General features: G+C 35.4%; 2 protein-coding genes across 2 annotated transcripts in view; both read left to right on the forward strand.

Moving 5' to 3' along the window:
• The window catches only part of LOC115432728 (zinc finger protein 420-like), a 597943-nt gene that overhangs the window by 270106 nt on the left and 299847 nt on the right, over nucleotides 1-27990 (forward strand). The gene's annotated exons all lie outside the window — the stretch shown is intronic.
• Nucleotides 17568-27990, forward strand: part of LOC115436243 (arf-GAP with GTPase, ANK repeat and PH domain-containing protein 1-like) — a 114845-nt gene continuing 104422 nt past the window's right edge. The window contains exon 1 of the mRNA XM_030159043.1: nucleotides 17568-19207. Coding sequence (XP_030014903.1) covers nucleotides 18091-19207 — 1117 coding nt within the window. The 5' untranslated portion in view covers nucleotides 17568-18090. The remainder of the gene's footprint in view (nucleotides 19208-27990) is intronic.

Raw genomic sequence — 27990 nt, forward strand, 5'->3', positions numbered from 1 at the left:
AATGTATAAAAGTGAAGGGATGTATAAAAATATCTATACGGAAATAACAGAGTAAAAGTATAAATAAAAATATCTCTGTGTATAGAAAAACTTTGGCGTGAAACTAAAGTGAAACTTTACATCCTTTCAGCTCCTTTCCAACTTCCAACTCCCGGGTTCTATTCTATTATACAGCGTGTGTGTGACAGACAGACAGACAGACAGACAGACGGACAGAGACACAGATGGAGACAGACGGAGACACAGAGCTAGTGTAAGTCTTTTAGAACTACCATAGTTCCTAGGGGCCAAACAGCGTTCGTCTTGTCTTGTCTTGTCTTTCCTTGTTGTTGTCTTTCACCAGAACCTGTAGTGATCCCAAACGGGTCTGTAATGATGGTGGAGGGTCTTCAGTCTCTTCCCTTCTAGGTTGACATCATATTTGTTGTTTTTTTTAACCTTATGGCAGCTGCTATTTCATATTTTGGGTCATTGTGCGCTTCTTCAATATGTCCGTGTGGAACTTGCACAGATTTAAAGTTCCACATTGTACAACGTCCTCCTTTTTCTTTTTTCAACATACTGTGCCATTTCGGTACAGCTGTGTACTGAACCGAACAGGTACGTACCGAAACGGTTCGGTATGTGTACCGTTACAGGCCTAATATATATATCTATATCTATATATCTATATCTATCCATCTATCTATCTATATATATGTATCAGTATAAGGATCTACAAAAAATATATGTATAGATAACAACAATATAAAAGTATCTATAGATATCCTACTTCAGCTGGAACTAACATACAACATTGTGTTGATCCTGACGGCATGTGCATCACAATAAGCGTCCGTATGAAACAACAACAGTGGAACCAATGTTTAACATCAGTTAAAATGTAAATGAAAATTGACTCTTGTTTGTTCGTCTGCATTGGTTCGGTTCGAGTTGTTGGGAAGTGGAGGTCAAACTGACCCAGATCCAGCCTCCGATGGTCTGGGTTTGTTTCCACGGTCACCGTCCGCTAACGCTAGAGCAGATGGGCCCTTATGTAACGCTGCCGCTGATCGACATCCCATAATAACAGTAATGACAGTAATAAGACGGCGCCGGGGCTTTATCTGTGGCGTAACAGTTCAAGTCTGTCTGGAGACATTACTGGAGTCAGGGAGCACGCTCAGTGGAGGCAGAGACGCAGCATCACACCACGTCCTCGAACCTGACGTCAACCAAAAGGACGTTAACGCTTGGCTTCAGGTTGTCACGGAAACATCATTAGTTTAAAGCCTTTGGGTCAAATTACACTTGTTTATGAGTTCAAAGACGTTTTAAGGCTGTTCTTTCAGTGGTTAAATCTGGTCTCAGTCTTTAATTAAATCATCTTTCATATATATTTGCATGTCAGTAAAATAATTTTGTCCTTTTAAAATTTTTTTTGTTGATTTATTATTGTTATTTTATTAATTTTTGGCAATTTTTTGTTTATTTTGTTGGTTTTTCTGAAATACAGATGCATCCTGCTGTACTTACGAGTCAGAAGCTGATGAGAATTTAATCATAGTTGTGTTTCAGACTGACGATGCATTCACTGACACCTGAATGCAGTGGTTGTATTGTGTATTTTTGTGTTTTCTTTTCAGTTTCAGACATTGTTGTGGGGTGTTTTGTGGTTGGTTTCCTGTCAGATGTCTGATTGTCTGGTGTGGATGTTCTGCTCGGTTTAATCAGACCCCCCCTGGTTTTTAATCCCCCAGATGAGGCTCTTAACCCACTAAAACTACATGAACAGTGACCCCTAAATGCACCTCCAGATCCAGACGGGGGTCCAGTCTGTAAACACATAATATAATAATGAAACTTTAGCTCATGGTTAATTGTTTTTGTTGTTTTCTATTAATACTATGTCTGCTATGTTTGTCAAACTGAGGGTGACCCAGAGTGAGTCTTGGAGCTGAAAAAAATTCTGTAAAAAAAGAAAAAAAAGATGTGATAAGAAAAAAGAGTTAAGACAAAGCAAATAAGAGACAATGAAATGAAGACGGTGGAAGATTCAACAAGATAAAAACGCAAAGAAAATACAAAATGAATGGACAAAAACTTACCGAAAGTTTTCATAGAAATTAAAAATAATAATGATAATAATAAAAAACAGGATTGCCAACAAAATGAACATAATACTGAATATAATGAACAAAAACTGACCAAAATATACTACAAAATACACAAAAATAATTAAAAGGACATTGTTGTCAATAAAACGAGCAGAAATTACCAAAAATATACAAACTCACTATTGAATAAATAGAACAAATGATAAAGAATATGATAGTCAACCAAATGAATTCCAAAGTCTACACGATGGACAGATAGACAAAAATGAACAAGAATTACTCAAGCGTTACCAAAAATGAACAAAAACTGATCAAACAAACAAAAGTAAACACAAAAAAATACAATAATCAACCTACTGAAAAAAATTGATAAAAATTTGCAAAAAATTAACAAAAACTTGCCAAGATATACAGTAAATTGACAAAAATAATAAAAACAACCCCATGATTACCAGCCAAATGAACAAACAGAAGAACAAAAACTAACCAATAAAATGATGAAAAATAAAGGCAGAAGAATAAAATCGTCAACGGAATGAACAGAATGGACAAAAATGAGCAAAAAGTGAACAAAAACTGACCAAAATATACGATAAATTGATAAAAAATAATTTTAAAAAACGATTGTCAACAAAATGAACACAACACTGAACACAATGAAGAAAATGGACAAAAATAAACAAAAACTGAGCAAAATATACTACAAATTATACAAAACAATTAAAAGGACATTGCTGTCAATAAAATGCACAAAAATGAACAAACTCATTAATGAATAAATATAACAAATAAGAAAGAATATGATAGTCAACCAAATGAACTCGAAAGTCAACATGATGGACAAAAATGAAAAAAAATCTGAAAAAAATGACCAAAAACTGACCAAACAACCCAACAAAATGATGGAAAATAAATGCAAAAGAATAATATAATCAGCACAATGAATAAAATGGACCAATATTAGCAAAAAATTAATAAAAACTTATCAAAATATACAATAAATTGACAAAAATAATTAAAAAAAAAACCATGATTGTCAGCCAAATGAACAAAATAACCAAAAACTAACCAACAAAATGATAAACAGTAAATGCACAAGAATACAATAGTCAATGCAATGAACAAAATGGACAAAAATGTAAATAGAAAAAAATGATGTTTCTTAGCGACAGAATAAAACTCCTGATTGGTGTTGATGCGTTCGGTGTCGTAGCCGACCCTGAAGGCATCATTTAAGTCCTTTACAATGACAGCGTTCTTATTCTAATCTTTCTGAACTCCACTTGGTATCAGTTTAACGTCCGTGGTGTGTTTCTAATGGACAGTATGAATCTGATCTGGGATCAGTCGACTGTTGCTACGCTCAGTTTTTGATGTCACTGCTGATTGGCCGATGTCAAACTCGGGCGCCTTCGGAGACCTGGTCATGTGACGTCCTTTCCAAGCGGTGGTTTTACCTGTCAGGCCAGTTTTGGCTGTTGTTTCCTCCCTGAGGGGGGGATGATGGGAAATGAATCTGACGGCTCAAGGTTTCCCGCGGGATTATGGGATGGGCGGACCTCAGCTGCAGGGATCGGACTCAGTTTCACCACATTTAGGACTTTTAAAGGTGTAAAGACATGACTGGACTCTGGAATGTATTGATTATTGATGCACTGATTGGCTGATACCAACACACACGTTACGTCCTGTTCCTTCAGTATATTTTCGTTGGTATTTTTCTCCTTAAGAAAGAAATCTTCATTACAAACATAAGAACGTCTCTGATTTTAAAGTCTGTCAGGCAAAATATTCAACAAAACAAATATGAATACAACAAATTTAACAAATAAAAGCCAATACAATAGTTAACCAAATGAACTCAATAGTCGACAAGATGGAGAAATGGGCAAAAATGAACAAAAACTGACCAAAATATATATATGTACCACAGATTTAATAAGAAAAGAACATGATTATCACGAAAATGACAAAAAATGAACCAAAACGGACAAATATATCAAATATAACAAATGAGAAAGAATATGATAATATTATACCATGTTTTCTTTTTTTGTTTGTTTCATTGATTTTTGCCAATTTTTCTTCATTTTTGTTCATTTTGTTGACTATTTCCTTTATATTTGGTCATTTTGTTGATAATTTTTTCCATTTTTCCCTCTTTTTTGGTCATTTCATTGACTAATTCTTTTATATGTGTTCATTTTGTTAACTATTTCTTTTATATGTGTTCATTTTGTTGACTATTTCCTTTATATTTGGTCATTTTATTGATTATTTCATTTATATTTGTTAATTTCACTGACTATTTCTTTTACATTTGTTCATTTCGTGGACTTTTTAAAAAAAATATTTATTCATTTTATTGATTATTTTGTCAATTTTTTCTTCTTTTTTGGTCATTTCATTGACTAATTCTTTTATATTTTTTCATTTTGTTGACTATTTCCTTTATATTTGGTCATTTTGTTCACTGTTTTCTTTATATTTGTTCATTTTGTTTACTTTCCTTTGTATTTGTTCATTTTGTTGACTATTTCCTTTGTATTTGTTCATTTTGTTGACTATTTTGTTATTTTCCTCTTTTTTGGTCATTTCATTGACTAATTCTTTTATATTTGTTCATTTCAATGACTATCTTCTTCTCCCAAAAAGACCAACCCTTGGTGAAGACATCCACCGTTACGTGTGAGACCAGTGTCTTAGTTTTAATTCACTTCATTTGCCTCAGTTTTTACTCAAATTGATTTTAGAATTGTCAACCCTGCAGTTTTTCCTCATTTTTCTGCAGATTCAAGTCAGATGTTGGTCAGATTTTGATGTGATTGTTTGTTTTCAACAGGAATATTCATTAATATCATCCATGTAAACCCTTAAATATGATCACTGTGTTTTTCATTTACTCCCATTTCAGGGAGTAAATGACCCACAATCCTTGTTTCCGTTTGATGGAATCTAATGAAAGTCGGGACCAAACCCTGTGTTGCTGGCGGTGCGTTTGGGGTCCCATTAATCAGGCGGTAAATCATTAATTGGTGAAGGAGGCGAGGCCTTCAGGGTCTGCAGAGCATCTGCTACTCGCCGTACAAATCCAAGAATCCCAGTCTGGTCAGGCCCGTGTCCTCGGAGACCGCCACGCCCGCCGTCGCCATCGATCGGCGGGACAGGAAGTGACGCCACCCCCAAACCCCCCCAGGAAAAGGGGAGATGGATGGACATGCTGAATCCATTCACTCCTGTTGTCGTCCTCTCATCTGCTCTTTGTGTGTCTTTATAAAGTCCCACTTACCCTCGTGACAGGAAGTGGCGAGCGGCGGCCTATTTTTACAGCGGCGTTGTCTATTGTTTGGGTTCAGATCAGTGTCTTTGCTTTGGGAAAAGGGAAGAGGTCCGGACGACGCGACGCTTCCGGATCAGTTTCATGTTTACTCTGGTTAATGCAGACGCTTCAACGCACTGTCCATTCAGTTCAGTTCAATTCAGTTACTTTAAAAAAACTGTATTTGTCCCCAGGGGGCAGGTTTGAGCAGCAGGATTCCACGACACTTTTATACAACCTAAGAAAATAAACTGAAAAAAGACAAAAATAGGATAATAATAATAATAATGATAATAATAGTAGTAATAATAATAATAATAATAATAATAATAATAATAATAATAATAATATTATGAACAGCAACTACTATATAAAAGAAATCATGTGAATGTGTGGGTAAAATGCAGACAGGATATGACAGAATGTAAACACGACTGGTGTATTATGGGAAATTTGTCAATTATGCTTCAAAAATTGCAATTTCTGACAATGTTTTAAATTTGCACTGAAGAGTTTCGGTCACTAAAATGGTCAGTTTTGAAGTGTTTTAAACATTTGTTCCATTGGTTGTCAGCGTCCCCCAGTGGTCAAAGGATAACTGTGTACTGTTAAAAAAAAATGTAATTTTGAAAAATACCTCAATTTTGTTCAGCTGTTCCAGTTCACTAAACTGGCTTTTGTTAGAAATAAACATATTTATTGTATTGTTTTTGTTCATTTTGTTAATTATTTGATTTGATTTTGTTCATTTTGTTCCCTGTTTTATTATGTTCTTCAGTCTCTTTGAATTTGTGGCTTATTTCGCTCATGTTAATTTAACTTAATTCAGTTTTTTATTGATTGTGTTCATTTTATGGATTACTTTGGCTGTTTTATTGTATTTTATTCATTTTGTCACTTATTTTTTCCATGTTATTCATTATTTTCTTTTTTTTATTATTTGTTTCTGTCAATTTTATTAATTCTTTTCCCTTTTTAAATTTATGTTAATTGTTTTACTTGATTTTCTACATTTTGTTGCTTATCAAAAGTTAAATGTTAAACTCATTTTAGTTAAGGTTCCAGATTCACACCAGTATGATCCAAAGTGGATCAGATCAGTAATAACCAATAAATAACTCCAGTGTGTGTGAAAAAGTAAAATTACATGAAAATTTACAAACCTTTTTTGTTTATGTGAATAACAAATGAAAAAAATAATGAACAAAATGAAAACACAGGACAAAGTAAGTGACAAAATGGAAAAAATAAGGAAAATAATGATCAAAATAACTTAAAATGAAAGAAAAAAGGACAAAGTAATCATCACAATGAATGAAAATCAAGAAAAATCAACAAATGAATCATTTTTTCACAAATTTTAATGATTATTTTCTTAATATTTTAAAGGCTAATTATTTTTGTCAGTGTGATAATTACTTTATTTTTTTCCCAATTTCGTCCATTTTATTACTTTATTTTTTCATTGTAATTTATTTCAGTAGTTTTTTGGGGGGGTTATTTTGTACTTTTGAATACATGGAAACAATTGTTTTGTTGGTTTTGATATATTTTGATGATTAATTTATTCATTTCTCTTTTTGTTAATTATTTTGTTCCATTTTTCCGTTTTTGTCAATAATTAGTTTATCTTTGATGCTTATTTTGTTCATTTTGATGATCACTGTCTTTTGATCCACTGATTTCATTACATTAGTACTTTTTATTTCAATGCATTGCCATCACTTACTTACACTGAAACTCATTTTTCAATCTCAGAAAAAATATTGATATATGACGGTTTTATATATATATATATATATATATATATATATATAATTTTTTTTTTTGTGTGTGTGCATAATTAACCTGTAAGTGGAACTGACGTTGGAACATAATAAATATGCCAAAAAATGAAAAAGCCATGTGTAAATTGATGCTATAAACTGTAGCACAGACATAAAGATCAGCCAGTCAACAAAGAAAAAAACTTTAATTTCAGTCTAAATTACAAATTTTCCTTAAATTTTATGGCTTTTTTTAAATCAATATATTAATTTTAAAGATTAGAAAAACAGAAAATGTGCAGGTTATGGGTGTTATTTTAGCAAATAAATGAAATAAAGTCAATGTATACTGTATATCCAATAGTTAGTGTTGTGATGAACGTGTGTAGTGTTGTATGTGTGTCAGCAGGGGGCAGCACCGAGCCACAGTATCCATTAGAACCAATGCGTCTGTATACAACCAGGACATTTACTGGTTATGAAGCATTAGGTTTTTTTAATTAATAAGTAATGAGGACTAAATCCATACATTTCCTATAGATCATGGATGTAATGATACTGAGGAAAGGAGACAAGGAACCAAGGGAAGGAAAGAATGAAAAGGAAAGGAATGAGAAAGTGTATGAAGAAAAGAAAGGAGGAAAGGATTTAGAAAAGGAAAAATTGTTACTTTAAGATAAGAGGAGGGGGAAGGAAAAAGGATGAAAGGAAAGACAGAAGGAAGTAAATAAAGGAAACAAGGGCAGAAAAGGAAAGAATGAGAAAGGAAATATGGAAAGGAAGTAGAAAAGAAAAAGTAAGATGGGGAAACAAGTAAAGAAGGGAAGAAAGGATAGAAAAGGAAATGAGGAAGAAAGTTCAAGTAAAAAGGATGAATGGAAAGGATATGAGACAGAGGAGTAAGGAAGGAAAAGGAAACAAAGTGGAAAGGAAAGAAACAGGTGAGGGAAGGGAACAAGGGAAGGAGATGAAAGATGGGAAGATAAGAAAGAAAGAAAAAGGATGAAAGGAAACACAGAGGGAGATGAGTAAATGAAGGAAACAAGGATAGAAAAGGACACAGGAGAAGGAAAGAATGGAAAGAAAAGAGAAAGGAGTGGAAACAAGGAAAGGAGTGAATCGAACAAAAGGAAAGGGAAAAAGGATGAATGCAAAGGAAAGAATAAAGGAAAAGAAAAGGATGAAAAGAAAGGCAGAGGGGAAAAAGAAGGGAAGGGAACAAGGAAATGAAATAAGGAAGAAAGGACCAAGTGGAGGAAAGGAGGAAGGAAAGGAAACGAATGGAAGGCCTGAGGCTGCCCCACCCTCTGCTCCAGACGCTGGTCTGTTGCCATGGTGACCCTCTGGGGCTTCACGGCTGGCTTGGCACCTGATTGGTCTGAGTGTGAGCGGCATCTACTGAGCATGTGCAGAGATCTCATCCTGTTAAAACATTCTTTAAACACTTTGATGTGTTAAATAAACCAGTAAAATGATAATGGAATAAACTATAGATGATGTTAAATCACTTTTTTGTCTTGTTTAAATGTAAAAAAATAAAATAACAATATGAAAATTTTTACATCTGAAATCTATCCTTTTGTGAATAACATGAACAACCTGAATTTTTTTTGTTTTGTTTAAATAAGTGCATTTGAACAATATGCCACCTCAGTTTGTCATTTCCACATGTTTATTAGAACATACAGATCCCAGTGGATTTACAAATACACTAAATATTTAAAAACAGACAGAATATTGGTCCAGTTACACTTATTGTACACTTCACATATTTCAGTTTCATACACTGTTGGAGTCATTTCATTTTCAGACACATTCCTCCTTTAATTGACCTGGTTAATGATGACACACTGAGTCCAGTTACAACTTCATTAAGAATAAATCACATTGTCTCAATGATTTCATGAGAAGATGTAAAAATATTTTATTCCAACTTTTTGGGTTAAAAGTGTTACAGCATAATAACCTGTAAACAATGACAACGCCACACTTTCCTCTTGGTTTAATGTGGAAAAAGGAAAATTACATGATGAAAATGTTTGCATTTACAAACTATACTTTCACAAAAAGTATGAGTAATGTGAACGAACATGAAATTTCATAAGAAAAGTCAAAAAATAGAATCAAGTCTGACTTAGAAATATTAGTTTAATGGATGTGATGATCGTCCAGCAAAACAAAAATGAACAAAATAATGAACAAAATGAAATAAAATGAAGGAAAATAAGGGTCAGATACAACAAAAAATGTCAAAAATTAAAGTTTCACCTATAATTTCTCAAATAGGCTCATTTTTAAGCTTAAGAACTCTATTTTATGGAACTGTTTACAAAATATCAGCTTCACTTGTAGAAAAAAAGATATGACTGATGATGTGAAGTTGTACTTCTGAGATTTATGTAAATGCACTATTAACTTTAATAATATTATTTGTTCCAGACTCAAATTCGTACAAACTCATCATTCGTAAGAATCTTTGTGACCAAGGCATTAGCGTTCTTTCCTTAAGAATGACAACATCCGGTCTCAGAAAATGAGAAAAACGGGCATTTTTAGTCTGTTTTTCCATTTCTGTCAAGTAGTAACTTTCTTTTTTGTTATTAGAAGGAGAAAATGAAAATCTATCTTTTTTTTTTTTTTTGATTCATCTGCTTTGACACTGAAAAATAAAAACACCTTGAAAATAAAATTTGAATTCTTGTATTTTAAAATGAAAATCAACCACTAGTTTTTCTTTTGTTTCTGAAAAGAAAATCCAATTACCAACAGACACACTGACCTATAACTATTTTTTTTTTTCACTAAAACAAAGAGAAACAATTGTAGGCTAGTTTTCATTAATTATAAGTTGTTGTTTTAATATTTTACTGGTCTGATCCACTTTAGATCATATTGGTCTGAATGTGGAACCTGAACTAAACTGATTTGAACAGCCTCGATTGTTCATATTTTCGGTGTATTTTTCGCATTTTCCAAATTCATCCCATGGGAGGGCTTGGACTTTCTGGGCAGCCGGTTTGTTTGTTCGACGCCCCTAAAAATCTGGGCTGGATTTCACTGGTAATGTTCTTCCCAAATCCCGGTCTAAGTGAAGTGAAGCCATGGCGGCGGCGGCGGCGATGTGCAGCAGATGGACGTCAGCTGATGATGGATTCATGAAGGTCTGTGGGAGGGGACAGCTGACGTCCACATTCCCTCAGGACGCAGTATGTAAATCCACATCCACAGACCCACAGCGCACCGTCCTATTGGAACCCTGCGTCCAACAGGAACCAGATGACGCCGCTACAAAACAAGACGGATGATTGGTCCGACGCCAGGAAGACGGAACGAGCAGGAAATGAGGAGGATGGAACAGCTGGAGAACGAATGGAGACGACGTCGAGTCAAATCCCAAAGAGCCGCATCAACATCCTGTTGTTTTAGATACTCAGTGACTTTGTACCATTTCATATCTATTTACACTTTAGTCTGAGTCCGTTTACTCAGTTCCCAGAGTCAGAACCAGACACAGAGTTCAGCTTCTGTGCTCCACGTGTCTGGAACAAACTCCCAGAAAGCCTCAGATCAGCTGAAACTCAGGTTATTTAAATCCAGTTTAAAAACCCACCAGTTCTCAGCTGCATTTCAGTTGTATTGTTTGAATTTTAGTGCTTCTGCTGTAATGCTTTTAATGTTTTATGTGAAGCCCTTTGAATCGTCTTGTACATGAAATGTGTTCTATAAATAAACCTGCCTCTCCTATTATTAATGTATACAGCTGCATCTGTCGTAATATGTGTGGGGAAAAAAGCATAATTATAAAAATAATCTTATTGTTTATATATTTCATTAATTATTTGAATTGCTTTTCTCTTAATTTGGTGGAATGGTCCTTGTTCTGTTGGGTTCTAATTAACTATGTACTTCCTTTCCTAATTTCCTTTCCTCCTCTTTCCCTTTCTTTCTTTCCTGTCCTCCTGAGTCCTCTCCTTCATTTTCTTTTCCATATTTCCTTTCCTTTTTGTCCGTTCCTTATACCCCATCCTTCTATCCTTGCTTTCTTTTCCTTTTATCCTTCCTTTCCTTTCCTTAAATCCTTTCCTCATGTCCTTTCTTTTTGTTGATGGTTGCATTGTGTTTTTTTATGTTAATTCTTTACTATAGTACTTTATTTTATCTTACTTTATTTCTTCGGTCTTTACTGCCACCTGGCAATAAAAACTGCTCTCATTGCGGTTCTGTCTGAAAAAAACAAAAAACAACATGTGAAGAGACAAGAGTGTGGGTGTTAACTACAACTCCCATGATGCATTTCACCAAAAACATCAAATCAGAGCTTCACATTGTTCCTCAGTTCACTTGGACATTCTGCCCCAAACCGCAACATCGTAGAGATGTTTTGAACCCTCGGCCTCTTCTACCCGGCAACAGCGGCCGATTGGTCAGAAAATGCTGCGTCTTCAGCCTCCTGTTTTTTTTGTGTTACAGCAGAAGAAGAACATGAATCTATGAATAAATGAAACGATCTGAAGGTTTTCACACTGACCAATCACAGATGATGCTTTTGTCAGCCTGGTGTCATGTGACTGGTTTTACCCGCCACAGGAAGTCATCAGACCGTTAACGCTTTTGAATCACATGAGTGCTGTAAACCTGCTCTGATTGGCTGCTCTGTCTTCTTCTCTCCGCATGTGCTGCTGCTGTTGTTTACCTGAACGTCACCTGATCACAGGTAAGAACTGACACCTAGTTCCTTTCCTCCTCTTTCCTTTTTTCTTTCCTCATGTCCTTTCCTTTTCTCCTCTTCCCTTTCCTTTCCTTACATCCTTTCCTCTCATATATCCGTCTCAGTTCATTAACTTCTTACGGTCCCTGAAGGGTCCATGATGCTTTAACCCCTGTGGAGCTCTGTGACCTTTGACCCCTGTGCTATCTGTTAGCTTAGCATTAGCGTGGCAGTTCCAGGTGCGTGTTCACTGCATGTTTGTGTTCTTCTGCTGCGCATGTGTTCGGTTTCTCCGTTCTTTTACTGTGTACGTATATACATAGCCCCTCCCACCAGCAGGGGGCCACCACCCCCCTCCCTCTCCCCCTTTTCCCCCAGCCCCTCCCCCTCTGGTAACTGACCCATTTTTCTCCCGTCTCCGTGGAGTTCTACCTCTTTGCTCCATCGCTCTTTGATGCAGAAAAAACGCTCATCCTCTGCAGGAGGAAGACGAATGTGGTTGTTGACACGCCTGTCGCTCGGCGGCGTCTTCCCATGTCTTAGCTTAACCTGCTGTGATTCTCACTGTCTTTTATTCAAGTCCTTCACATTTGTCATGTGACAGATACAATACATTTAAACAGTGTAACCAATGCATTGCATGTAGGACTTATTATAGTTAATTAGTGTCATAATATAATATATAATAAACATAATAGTAATAGTAGGACTTATTACAGTTAGTAAGTGTAATAATATAATAAATAATAAATATAATAGTAATAATAGGACTTATTATAGTTAATTAGTGTCATAATATAATATATAATAAATATAATAGTAATAGTAGGACTTATTACGGTTAGTAAGTGTAATAATATAATAAATAATAAATATAATAGTAATAATAGGACTTATTATAGTTAGTACGTTTAATAATATAATGTATAATAAATATAATAGTAATAATAGGACTTATTATAGTTAGTACGTTTAATAATATAATGTATAATAAATATAATAGTAACAGTAGGACTTATTATAATTAGTATGTGTAATAATATAATATATAATAATAGTAATAGTAGGACTTGTTACAGTTAATAAGTGTAATATAATATATAATAATATAATAGTAATAGTACAACATTTTATAGTTGATAAGTGTAATAGTATAATATTATAATAAATAATAAATATAATAGCAACAGTAATAGTAGCAATAGTAGGACTTATTATAGTTAAGTGTAATAGTATAATATATAATCAGCATAGTAGTAATAGTAGGACTTATGAAAGTTACTACAGAACAACAGAATGATAAAACATCAAAATCAGCAAATGTTTCCTGACAGATTTGATCAATACCACATCTGATTCAATACTAACAGATTATATTGTTGTTATCTGAGCCACAGTTTTGCCTCTTGGTCGAAAACTTTTACATTAGTTGATGTATTTTTTACATTCTTTATTAAATTCACCTTTTTAAGGTTCTTTCAAATACCACAAAACCCACATATTTTATATCAACATGTTCAGTTGGATCTCAGCTTCATAAACCAAGGCCTGTTTTTGTCCTAATTCACTGTAGAAAGAGATAAGTTCTCATTTCCACACATCTAATAAATGTTGATCTGTAATGATAGTCATTATTCAGCCTCATGTATTCACGTTAGAGACATTTGACAAAAACAGAACAACAGAAAACACTGATGATCAAAGGATGACATTTCAGACACGTCCTCTGCTCTGCCCTGTTATTTTATTCATATATTCCACGACTTTAATGAAGCTCAGGCTTTAGTAAAACTAAACCATACATGAACAAAACGGACATAAAGATGAACAAAATTAAGAATAATCAAGAAAACAAACAAAATCATCTGGAACATCTAGAACAAAAACATGTAGGAAGTAAAATAATACTCATGACATCTGCACACATTTGTCATTTGTCAATAAATGACTGAAAACCTCAGGATTTGAGAAACTGACACTGAAAATTAGTGAATTTACTCAAGAAATGATGAAATAAGGCTTTCCTTTCCTTTCCTTATATTTTTCTTTTCCTTTTCTTCTTCCCTCCTCTTTCCTTCCCTTATATCCTTTTTTTATTTCCTTCCTTCCCTCCTCTTTCCTTTCTTCCTTCCCTCCCTCCCATATTTCCTTTCCTTTTTCTACCTGCTCATCATCATAAATGTCATCATTTCGTTCTGAATTCGCCGCTTTCCGATGTGTTTAAAGGTAGAGCGTACGGCAGAAGTACATTAGCATATGAGAGGCCTGTGGGGGGTAAGACCACCTGCCCCCCCCCCCAGCCGCCTCGCCCCAGTCCATTGAGGCTGATTTCACGGTCTAGGGGGAGGAGCTTCAGGCAGCAGGAAAAGGAGGTGGTGGGTTTCGTTTGACCTTTGACCCTTTGAATCTGAAACAGGTCGTTTTTAGGGTCACAGCTGAACTTCTCAGCTTTGATTTTAACTGATGAAATTCAACAAATATCAATGTCTGATAACGTTAAATTAAACTAACAATAATCAGCTAAATACACAGGAAATGGTAACGTTAATTTACAAATGAAGACTTCAGGTGCGGTTTATCTTATTATGACTTTTGTGTTTACATCATGTTGTGTCTTTTACCTTGTTTTTTGTCTAGTTGCCTCCTTTACATCATTTTCGGGTCATCATTGCATCTTTTACCTTTGTCTTGACTTGTATCTTTCACATTTTTTTCTTGTTGTGTGTTTTTTTTTTTAACCTTTTTTCATCTAGTTGTATCTTTTATGTTTTCGTCTTTTTTGCATCTTTTACATCATTTTTTATTGCTGCGTCTTTTACCTTTTTTTCGTCTAGTTGCATCTTTTACCCTTTTTTTTGTCTTAGTCTAACTTTTACCTCATTTTTGTTTTGTTGCATCTGTTTTAATGGTTTGTCTTGTGTTTTACATATTTTTGTTCTTGTTTTATTTTCTTTTTTCTACCTTTTTTTGTCTTGCTTCATCAGTTAGTCATTTTTAACTTTATTTTGTCCTATTTTACAAATTTTTGGTATTTCATCTTTTCTACATTTTAAAAAAAAAATCTTGTTATATCCTTTACATATTTTTTGTTGTCTTTTGTCTTTCTTTTCATCATTTTTTCCTTGTTGTGGCTTTTATTTTATTATATTTTTTATCATCTGTCTATCTGTTTGTTACATATTTTTGTCACGTTTCCTCTTTTACACCATATTTATCTTGTTGCTTCTTACATTTTTCTTTTTGTTTTGTCTTTTATATGGTTTTTCCATATTTTTTTTTTTACACATTTCTTATCATGTTAGAAGTTGGAGAAAAACTGGTAAACAGTTTTCTGGAAAGTCTTAGGTTGGAATAATTGGATCAAATTAGTTTTTTTTTTAAATGAAAGCCATAAGTTGAACTCATTTTCTAAGCATTAAACCTTCTTCATTCAGTCAGTCTGGTTCGACAGCAGTATCAGTTGTAAACCATCTCTAGAACAGACACATATTTCCACACTGTAAATGAGTCTAAAGCTGAATCTGAGAAGACACCTTGTCATTTTAGACTCGAAAACAGAGCGAACACAAAGGCCGTCGACCTGGAAAAGCGTCTCCTGCAGCTGTTTGTGTTTCCTCTTCTTCTTTTGTGGCGTCGCTGATGCAGATGTGACACAGTATCAGTGTGTTTGTGCCTCCATGAGGAGCTGATGGACAGGGAGGAGGAAGACCAAGCTCCACCTCCTGCACATTGAACACTGAGTCCTAGAAAACCTGGACCGGAGTCCATCTGGATCCGGTTCTGTCCCGCTGACCTAAATACACCAGCAATTCACCTCCTGTCAGTGTACAATATCCATGTTTTTATCCATCAGTTTGACACTAAAAACACACTTCATGATGCTAAATCTGCAAATATTTTAGCTTAAAAGCATCCACTGCAAGTTTGAAGTAATTTTAACACATTCAGAGTTAAAGTCAACACTATGGTTGTAAATATTTAACTCTTTTATGCTCTTCCTGTTCAACACTGGGGCCTAAAATGACACTGAGGATAGGATGAGGGTTTTCTTTCCCACTTTAACACTTTCCTACATCATGAAAGGTGGTTCTGCTCTTAGTGTGAATTTAACTCTGTAGCAACAGAGAGCTAAGCTAATTAACTCTACATGACGGCAGATCTGAGTTACTGTTGCACTACACAGCAAATCAAGCAATGTTCATTTTCTAGAGTTAAGTTGATGAGTGTTGGTGTGGGTGTTTTTTTTTTTTTTTTTTTTTTTTTTTTTTTACACACTTCTGTGGTCTTTAAGTCTAAAAAGTATCAGAGTGACAATTTTTAAAGATTGACAAGTATCAGAATATTCACAGTTCAAGCATAAATGTAATATAATGTTCACTGTTCATCTTTAAACTCAGAATGCATCAAAACATTCATTTTTAAAGTTGAAAACGTATCAGCATGTTTGTTGTTCAAGCATGAATGCATCAAAAGGTTCATTTTTAAAGTCTAAAAATGATGAAAACAATATTTAAAGAATAACAAATATCAAAACATTCATTGTTAAAGCATAGATGTATCAAAATGTTCAATGTTAAAGTCTAAAAAGCATCAAAATAGTCACCTTTAAAGTCTAAAAAGTATCAACATGTTTATTGTTAAAGCATAAATGGATCAAAACGTTAATTTTTAGTCTAAAAATGATGAAAACATTATTTAAAGACTAACAAGTATCAAAACATTTATTGTTAAAGCCATCAAAATAGTCATCTTTAAAGTCCAAAAAGTATCAACATGTTTATTGGTAAAGCATAAATGTACTAAAATGTTCATTGTTTAAGTTGTAAATTATCAAAATGTTCATCTGTAAATTCAGAATGTATCAAAACATTAATTCTTAAAGTCTAAAATGTATCAATATGTTTTTATTAAACCATAAAAGTATTAAAATATTCATATCTAATGTATATAAACGATGAAAACATTATTGAAAGACTAACAAGTGTCAAAACATTGATTGTTTAAACATAAATGTATTAAAACGTTCGATGTTAAAGTCATAATGTTCATGTTTAAGTTCAGAATGTACCAGAACTGTAATTCTTGAAGTCTAAAAAAGTATCAACATGTTTTTTGTTAAAGCATAAAATCACCACTTGGAGAAATAATGCTGAACAATATTATATTCATGTGTTTGCATTCTAAATTAATATATTTTAGATGTTTTTTTTAAAGGCTTTTACTGGTTTCTGCATCTTATTAATGGTATTTGCTCATTTCTGGTTCACTGGTTGAATATTTAAGACAGAAACTGTGAGTAGTTGTGCGTAAACGTGCGTAAATGTGCCTTCTCATCCAAACCGGCCTCAAATGCGATTTAAGGCGGATTACCGATAGTAATTCCAGTCCGGGTCCGCGCAGCCTAGTCTCCGGCCCGTGTTTTCCCGTCGTCCCCCGGGGCCGTGGGCCGTGCTCCGTGTCGGTGCGTGGAGCGGAGCGTGGCTCAGAGCGCAGGCGGAGCGGGTGGCGGCGGACGAGGGGATGGGACGGCGCCTTGTGTCGCTGTCAGGGGGGTCAGAGCAGAGCCTTCGGCGCGGAGGAGGGGAGGGCGGGCCCGGGGGTCGCTCCCGAACACCCACGGACATTTGAATCACAATCGAGGCCCGACCGGAGGCGGAGGAGGCTGCGGGAGATGTGCGCACACAATGGGCGACGACGCGCTGGCACCGTCCGGGACGCGGTGGTAGAATAACAACCACCGTCCGGTTCGCTCGGCTTGGAATGGAATGGAAGCAACGGAGTAGGAGCCGGAGCTGCGAGGAAGTCCACAGAGAAGTGGTTTTACGCACCGGGGGTCTTCGTGGAGCGGAGCGCAGCTGCCGTGAACCCGGACGGAGGACGCGCCTGCCGTTCGCTGCCAGTTTAAATTCCAGTAGGATGAACACGGAATGCATTTCCTGCGTCAAAGTCCGCGCTGTTTGCACATCTGGATTAAAAAAAAAAAAAACGGCGGTTAGTTTATGAGCCGCAGGGTTTTTTTGCCTCCTGCTTCTCTGTTGTGGTTTGACCCGTTTTACTGTTTTCAGGTTCATTGGCTCTGCTTTAACCTCATGCTCATCATTCAGTCTGAAGGAATCCACAGCATTTAACAGGTTTGGAGTAACCTTCAATTCAGACTGATACAAGTGTCTGGAGGTGATAAGTTTGTGGATTTATTCAGGGATGTACCTACTTGACAGTAACTGCACTGAACGCATGGAAAGGGGAACGCCTCAGAGGAAAACCGTCTACCGGATCTCCCTCACCCTGGTCAAGAGGGAGAGTTTGGACGATGGGGATGAAGGTGGAGGCCCCCGGCGGGCGGAGAACCCCAAAGTGGGAGTGTTTCGTCGCGAGGGTTCGGTGGAGGTCCAGCGTGGCGGCCTCCTGGAGCAGCTCAAGGAGGTGGATGACGAATCTGAGGACTTTTCTTCATCTCAGGGCTACATGAGGAACTTCAGGACGTTCAGCACGGGGCAGCTGGAGCTGGGCCGGCTGAAAACCTCCAGGAAGCATCAGAAGGATGTGAAGGAAGCAGCAGATCCAAACCGATTGAAAGAGGAAATCTGCTCTGAAAACCGTCCATCTGCAGAGAACGTCAAGAGGAAGAGGCTGCTGAAGGCGAAGAGCGTGGAGGAGAAGAGCTCAGAGCCTCCTGTCAGTGGTGAAGGGAAGACATCGCAGTCCAAAAGCAACGGGAAAACAGCAAAAGCCCCCCAGGACGCCGGCACCCCGCCTCTGAAGCGTCCACCTGGTCTTCTACGTCGTAGCTTCAGCTTCAGACACTGGACGGGTGGAGAGCTGCTTCGCCTGAAAGCGCTTTCCAAAGACAAACACCACAGCAGCTCCGGTTGCATCGTCCAGGACGCCACAGGACCCAGGGAGGAGGCCACAGAGGCCGTCGTGGACCATCACCAGCGCCGCCTCCCTGACCCCTCCAGAGAGAAAAGCAGGACGCTGGAGGTTGGAGCCGTCCTCAACAAGACCGACTCCATGACCGAGCTGAGCCGCCTGGAGCGAGCGCGAGGCAGCAAGAACCGAACCCTGGACAACAGCGACCTGCTGCGTCTGTCGGCCGAGAAGGACGCCTCAGGAGGGGCCTTCCTTCTGCGGGGAGGGGGGGGTCGGTCCAGCGAGAGGCGCCTGGTTCGGTTCTTCAGTGGGATCTTCTCTAGGAGGGACGGGGCCACCACGTCGACGCCGGTGGGAAGCCCTGGCACCAACCGGTCACTCCGACGCCTTAAAAGGACAGTGTTGTCACAGTCCAGCACAGAGAGCATGAACGGAGGAAACACTGATGGTAAATACTCACTGAGGGTCAGGTGATCTGGAGGTAGTTAGGGTAGAAGAGTCTGAGAGGGGATCTGGTGGTGACAACTTATTTTGAAAACACTAGTAGGCATCTTAAGGGGTTTAAAAAGTGTCAAAATGGCCATCGTTGAAGTCTGAAAGTACAAAAATGTTCATCTTTAAAAGTAGAGTGCATCAAAACATTCATCTTTAAGTCAAAAAATTATCAAAACATTCATATTTAAAATTTAAATGGATCCAAATGTTCATATTTAAACTCTGAGTTTATTAAATCATACAGTTTTCAAGTCAAGAAAATACCAAAATAAGCATCGTTCAAGTCTAAAAGTATAAAAACAACAATATTTATAAACTAAGACGTATCAAAACATTCATTGATAAAGCATAAATATATCAAAACAGTGTTTAAAGTATGAAATATCAACATGTTCATCTTTAAAACCTCAAGTGTATCAAAATGACAATATTTAAAGTCTGAACGTATCAAACTATTCATCTTTAAACTCTGTCAACGCATTCATGTTTGAAATCTAAAAAGTATAAAAATGACATTTATCTAAAAAGTATCAAAATCATGATATTTAAAGATGAAAAGGTGTCAAAATGTTTATCTTTGAAGTCTGAATGTATCAAAACATTTATTGTTAAATCCTAAATATATCAAAAATATTCATGTTTAAAGTCTTTAAAAGTCTAAATTGTATCAAAACATTCAACAATAATGTCTAAAAAGTATCAATATGACAATATTTCAAGACTAACATTTATCAAAACATTCATCTTTGAAGTCTGAAAAATATCAAAATGACAATATTTAAAGACCAGGAAGTATCAAAAACATCATTCTTAATGTATAAATGTATCAAAACATTCATCTTGAAAATAAAAAATTATCAACACGTTCATCTTTTAAGTATAAAATGTATCAAAATGATGATATTTCAAGTCTGAATGTATCAAAATGTTCATTGTTAAATCCTAAATGTATCAAAAATCATCTTTAAAGTCTTTAAAAGTCTAAATTGTATCAAAACATTCAAATTTAAAGTCTGAAAAGTATCAAAATAATGATATTTAAAGATTAAGAAGTATCAAAACATCATAGTTAAAGCATAAATGTGTTAAAACATTCATCTTTTAAGTCTAAAATGTATCAAAATGAGGATATTTCAAGTCTGAATGTATCAAAATGTTCATTGTTAAATCCTAAATGTATAAAAAATTCTTTAAAGTCTTTAAAAGTCTAAATTGTATCAAAACATTTAACTTTAAAGTCTGAAAAGTATCAATATAACGATATTTAAAGACTTACCAAGTACCTAAACATTCATCTTTAAAGTCTACAAAGATAAAAAATGTCTTTAAAATGACACAAAGTCACCTCAGTCACTGGTAACATGAGTTGGATTCAGATTCTCGAGTGTCGGATCAGATGAATTTCTGGGAACAGTTTGATCTGATCATATGATGAAGATTCACATTTAAAGGTGTTTAGTGAAAAGCACCTGAACATGGTGTATCAAGAGGATTAATGATGATGATGAACGGTAATATATGCATTTGTTTTTATGTTTTAGCTGCTTTCTGGTGTTTTTTTTAAGGCTTCTGCTTGTTTCACCATCTGAATGATGGTTGCTGAGTTGGTTTGCGTCTTAAATATCAGACCTGAAACTGGCTGAAGCTGGTCCTGGTTGTTTCTTGTTCAGTTTCTTTGTTGGTCGGTGGTTTGTTGCGATGGACCGGCGGTGTTTGTTTGTCGAGTCGGAGGAGGATCCTGTGGTGTTTGTTTTGGACAGGAGGGTGATGTTTGTCGACCAGACGCCGCCGTTTGCCTTTCATTTATCTGAGCTCTCTTCGCCTTTCAGCCTCGGTTTGATCCAGTGATTTGGAATCGTGTGAAGTGACTGTTTTGTGTGGATGTCGACAGGCTTTTACATCAGAGAATTGTGGATTAAAGAGGATTCTGTTGGTTGAGTTTGGTGGATGAAGACCCGGTTTAGAATCTGACCCAGATAGATGAGACTGAAGAGGTCATTTTTTTATTTAGGCAAAGACGTTGTACAGTGTAAATCAGCTCACAGTGTGGGTTTGGACTCATAGATCCATTAAAATCATATAATTGTTGCAAACAGAATGCATTTATTAAATACAAAGTCATAAAGAGGGATGATTGAGAATTATTACTTAGTACTTACGTCTTTTTCTCGTGGAAAATACCACAAAATACCAACTCTCATAGAATTTAGACTTTTCTATTTAAATATTATTACTCCATTCTCATCGGTTCACATCTACTTTGAAATATGATGGGTTTGTTTTTGGAACTTTGGAACTTTTGTCTTACAGTTGTTGTGTTACACCTTAAATATCGAAACGGTATCGCTATATTCTTGCAACTTTACATTTCTTGTCTTGAAGGGTTTGTACTTTTTAACCCATAAAGACCCAGTGCTACTTTTGTGCCAGTTCCCAAATGAATTTATCTCTATTTCTACCTTTCTTAAAGGATTTATCGCTAATTTTTTTGGATAATATTATCCTCTCTATTTTGCATTTTTTTGGTGTAAATCATATATTTTCCTATATTTAATTCACAGATCATGGAGATGTTCATGAAAACTCAGTGTAAATTCAAAGTTAATTATACCAAAACAGAGAAAAATGAAGAAAAAGTGACTTTTTCAGTCAAATATATAATTAACAGAACACAAACCAAGTGTGTCCATCCACTGCCATTGATCCAACTCCATGGGTTTTACTGGTGAATCAGTGTTGTAGAAGATGACAGTGTTTCCATGGTAACTACGGAGTCTCTGAACGTCCGCGTTGGTCATATCTGATGACCATGAAAAGATGAATAACTGTATTTTACACCAATTATTTACATGTATTGATAGGATTAGTGGATCAACATGTATTAAACATTTTATATCTATGGATGAATTGTGTCGCTGGTGGCTGTTTGGGTCTTTATGTGTTAAAATGATATTTATTTTGGCAACTTTTTGACGTTTGTTTTGAAATGTTTGCGATTTTGTCTTGCAACTTAATGATTTTTGTCTTAAAGTGTTACAGTTGTAGAGTCAGTGCTAGAAATTTTGTTTTTAACTGTTATTGTTTTATCCTTGCACTTTCGGGACATCAGATTTGAAATGTGAATGCTTTATTTTTGCAACTTTATGGCTTTTATCTTGAGGGGTTAGTACTTTACTCGTAGACCTGTACAGTTTTTTTTTTTAAAAAGAATGTTATCGCTTTATTTTCGCAACTTTATGACTTTAGTCTTGAAATGTTTGCGATTTAGTCTTGCAACTGTATGACTGTTGGCGATTTGGTCTTGTAACTTGACGTCGTTTGTCTTGAAATGGTAACACTGTATTCTCACAACCTTATGACTTCTCTTGAAATGTTAGCGATTTAGACTTACAACTTTACGACTGTTGGCGATTTAGTCTTGGAACTTTAACATTTGTCTTAAAATCTTTTATGATTTAGTCATGGAACTTTACAATTTTTCTCTTGAAATGTCACAGCTCTAGAGTTGTTGAGTTAGAACTTTTCTTTTGAAATGTTAATGCTTTAGTCTCACAACTTTTACCATTTTTGTCTCATAAGTGTTTGTACTTTTTGGCTTGAAAATGTCAGGGCTTAATTCTCACAACTTAATGACTCATGTTTTAAAATGGTACTTCTGTAGAGTCGTGTTACAACTTTTATATCTAACTGTTAGCGCTTTATCCTCACAACTTTGAGTTTAGTCTTGAAATGTCAAAGCTTTATTCTCACAACTGTCTGTTACTACTTTACTCTTCGAACTTAAAAACTTTGGCTTTAAAATGTTATTGCTTCATTCTCACAAGTCTACTTATTGTCTTGAGATTTAACTAGTTCAGTCTCAGAAGTTTGCAGCGTTTGTCTTGAGGTGTTGCAGCTTAATTTAAAGTTTGCCGGTCCCTTACTGTCACATTAGTTTTACATAAATTTAGTCCTAAACCCTTAAGTTCATTATTATTCTCTGCAGATTCTATGTCTTCACTGAAATTACCCAACAAACCCAGATATTTATCTTTACTTTAATGCTGTAAATATGGAAATCTTTCTGCTGTTTTGTGTCGGCATGAGGTCAGAAATCATAAAATCAACTCATGCCACATTTGACAAAAACAGGAGAGGCGTTCGTGGTTTTTTTTTTTTCCCTCCAGAAAAAGACAAACATGAGGGGAAAAAGGTTGAAAATAGCTGAGAGGAAGTCTGAGTGAGATCGGAGGCGAGAAAAGTCAGGCTCTGACTTTTTATCTGCTCACTTCAGCATCCTCTTTCCACGGAGATGAGGCGAGTGGAAAACATGAGGAAGTGGATTGGTCGCGTTGTATCTCGGTCAGTGAACGCATCGCCAGCTCCTTAGGACAAACAGTTCAGGCCTGAAATAGAAACCACACATTTAGGACGATTGTTTGTCCCTTCGCCCAGATTCAGTCTGGTTTGTTTCACCGAGAACAGGCGGTTTTCAGACTCTGATTTGCTGTTATTGTCGTTCAGTCTGTGAGCTTGGTTCAGTTTCAGTTTCCTAACTAGTTTTAGTTGACTTGTCTTTGATTCTAAGTGCTGTTTTGAGCTTTTCAGGCATTATTAACATTTGTAGAAGCTGAGAAAGCTCCATCACATCAACTATGATTTACAAAAGTCAAAGCTCTGATCATTATCTGATTTGTGGAGTTCTCAGATCATAAGTCTGTGTTCCATTAACCCATAAAGACCCAAACAGTCACTGGTTATTGAAACCATCTACTGATCTAAAATGTTTAGTAACTGTTGCTCTATTAATCCTATCAATCCACGTAAATAATTGGTGTAAAATACAGTTTGTCATCTTTTCATTGTCATTAGATATGACCCATTTGGATGTTCAGAGGCTCCATAGTTACCGTGGAAACACAGTCATCTTCTACAACATAGATTCATCAGTGAAACCCATGGAGTTGGATCAATGACAGTGGATGGAGATGCTTGTTTTTACTTTCAGTTATTAATATCTTTATTCAAAAAGTCAATTTTTCTTCAGTTTTCTCTGTTTCTGATATAATAGCCTTCAACTTTAATCTGAGTTTTCATGAACATCTACATGATCAGTGAATTAAATATAGGAAAATACCTGATATAAACTTAAAAAATGCAAAATACAAAGGATAATATTATGATAAATGGTGATAAATCACTCAAGAAATGTTAAATAGAGAGAAAGCTTCATTTGGGAACTGGCACAAAAGTAGCACTGGATTTTTATGGGTTAAAGGAGTGATATTTTGCTTTTTTTAAATGGAATTCTTCATTTTCCAACATTTCTCTTAGGTCTATATAAACTGTAAATGCTCTGTTTGGGTCTGAATTCTTCATTAATTCAACTCCACAGGTCCATCTTCAACCCTATTTCTGAGTAATGACACCAGAAAGGTGGTTTGGAGTGCTGGGCCTTTAAATGCACATGAGCCACTTCAGGCCCCGCCCCCTCCAGATTGTTGGCTGTGCTGCTCTGTCCCGTTCAACCAACAACTGAACATTTTAGACAATTGGCTAAAAGTTTGGACATATTTTCAGTTTATACTACAACTGCTGCTGCTGGCAAACAGTTATATCAGACTCGGAGAAATGTTTGTTGAAAGTCTTGACCTTATATGTGCAAATGTTGTGACGTAACTACTTATAGACGTAAAAAATTAAGCAGGAATTAAAACAGGTTGTAGAAATCCACTTGATTTTTGCCAAAATGAATACACAAATAAATGTACCAAAGACTAATAGAAGTGGATTTAGATAAATATGAGCCCTTTAAATTGAAAGTGGGATCCCTCAGGGGACCGTTTTAGGCCCCACCATTTATATATTTACATTAATGAATTTCAGATATAGGTCCACAGATGTACGCTGATGACACTGAACACATTTACATCCACACTAATAATCTGATCAATATCTGATTTGTAGATTTTTTAGATTATTATTGATCCTGTAAACTGTGTAATCCAATCAGTTTTATCTGATAACAGCACTAATCTGATTAGGAGAAATCAGATTCACACACCTGGATTTGTCCCCAATACTCCGATGTCTTTATGCATGTATACAGGTTAATCCGATTTATTTAGTTCTTTTACATCTAAACGTGTAACAAAAAAATCATCAAAAGCTGAAATGATGTCACATTTTTTTCTCATAAATTACAATTTTATTTGCATGAGTGTAAGACTTTGTCATTGAAGTTTTTCGCATATATTTATGACTCAGCAGTCTTAGTTTTTTGCATTGACGTAGATGATTTCATAAGATGTTACATGACTTCATAAAAAAATGAAAACAATGTAATAAGTTTGACCAAAATGCAAAAGATGCAACAACATGAAAGCACCGTAAAACTTGCAAAAAGATGAGGTTTATATGAAAGTCGCAATAAGATGACAACGTGAAAGTTGTGAGAAGATGCAAACATCACGAAAAACAAAACAAGATGAAGTTGTAAAACTTGCAATAAGATGAAAACAATGTGAAAATCATGACAGGATGACAATTATTTTAATTATTTTTCATTTTATTGTTATTTTTGTGTAGTTGTTTTGCTTGTTGCCCGTTTTACAAGTATTTTGCTCCTTTTCTTGTAAACTGACAAATATTTGTAGACTTTTATGCCATATTTCAACATTTTTTTGGTTGATTTTAAGTAATTTCCTCATTTTATTCTGATTTTACAATTATTTGTTCACTCATGACTTTTGCTTCTTTTTACGTCTTTTATATCGTTTTGAATTTGTCTCATTTGCTCATATATCCACTGCTGATTGTTTTCATCTGGTTGTGTCTTTTGCATCACTTTCTGCAGTTTCCACTTGTAAAAGTCTGTTATCAACGTCCGATAAATCGCTGTCATCTCCCGATTGTCCCACATCTACAATGTCATCAGTGATTTTTAGCTGAAATTAGTGTTGATTTGAAGGATTCGCTGTCATTTGTGCATGTGTTGACTGAAGCTCTGATGCTTTGAAGAGGAGGAGGCGCGGTAATAAAGGAGGAGAAGGGGGCGGGGTCTCCTCCCTCCCTCCATATCTTCAGTGCCTGCAGCATTTCTACTAATAGGATTTTCTGCCTGTTATTCCCATTGTATGTTCATTGTGTGTTTGTACATGTGTGTCCAGACTTGAATCGGCATCATCCATTTAATATGAAAACATTCAGACTCTGCTGCTTCGAAACAGTTTTATGAGGAAAATAATCAAGCAATAAGGTTCTTCCACAAAAAAAATACTGAAAAAACTGTAGAAAATGTAAAACAAATTGCTAAAGGACACAGAAAGACAAACATTGTAAATGACACAAAAAAAAATGGTGGAAGATGCGAAAAGCTTGGTAAAAGATGCAACAAGATGAAAATATTACAAATGATGCATAAAGATGAAAATATTGCAAATGATGCAAAAAGACAAGAATGTAAATGATGCAAAAAGGCAAAAATATCGTAAATGATGCTTAAAGATAATAATGTCATAAAAGATGGATAAAGGCAAAAATGCTGTTAATGACTCTTAAATGTCAAAATGTCGTAAATGATGCAAAGACACAGTATAAAGGATGCAAAAAAGAAGAAAATGTTATAAAACGCGCACAATCAAAAATGTCGTGAATGATGGAAAAAGACAATAGTGTCATAAAAGATGATAAAGACAGAAATGTTGTTAATGATAAAGATCAAAATGTCGTAAATGATGCAAAAAGGCAAAACTATAAATGATGCAAAAAGACACTGTCATAAAAGATGGATAAAGGCAAAAATGCAGTTAATGACTCTTAAAGGTCAAAATGTCGTAAATGATGCAACGACACAATATATAGGACACAAAAAGAAGAAAATGTCATAAAATACGCACAGTCAAAAATGTCGTGAATGATGGAAAAAGAGTAAAATGTTGTAAAAGACAAAAAAAGACAAAAATTTCTTAAATTATGTAAAAGGACAGAAAAATGGTAGAAGATACAAAATGACCAAAATGGTGTAAATGATGCAAAAAAGTGCAAATAACATAAATGATGCTAAAAGACAAAGAAATATCGTAAAAGGCCAAACAATGGTAGAAGATGCAAAAAGATGAATGCTGCAAAAGCCACAAACTGACAAAAATACTGACAAATAAGCAACAAAGATGAAAATGTAAAAGATACTGAAAGGAGAAACTGTTCTAACAGTAAAAGGCCATGAAATATGTAGTGAAATGAACGTCATAAAAGACGAAACCAAACATCCGTTACAGAAACACCGTACGTGGGTTTTGTGTCTGTTTGTTTTTTCTGTTTCAACACATGGACTTAAATGTGATGAAACGTTCAGTGGTTCCACGTCATGGTGAATAAAACCGATGGTTAATACACATGACCTACATATAGTGTTTTAATCAGATGGCGGTCCGCTAAGCCCCTCCCCCACCACCGCCCACTTCTAATCACAGCTGATCTCTATACGGAATCCTACGTACGAGGGTTTTCAACCACAGGAACCAAAAAAAAGAAGGAAACAAGGCCTGGTTTTAGACATAAATATAGCATTTATTCACTTTTATGCCATCTTTCAAGGTTTTTGGTTCATTTTCTTCTCATTTTTTTTAAGTATTTTGTTAATTTTCTCCTCATTCTACAAGTGCATGTTCAGTTTTTTGGCCATATGTCAAGGTTTTTGGGTTATTTTTTTCCTGATTTTTCAAGTATTTTGCTCATTTTTTCAATTTTTTAAAA

The sequence above is a fragment of the Sphaeramia orbicularis genome, chromosome 2 (assembly GCF_902148855.1).
Source record: "Sphaeramia orbicularis chromosome 2, fSphaOr1.1, whole genome shotgun sequence".
In the NCBI taxonomy this organism is placed as follows: domain Eukaryota; kingdom Metazoa; phylum Chordata; class Actinopteri; order Kurtiformes; family Apogonidae; genus Sphaeramia; species Sphaeramia orbicularis.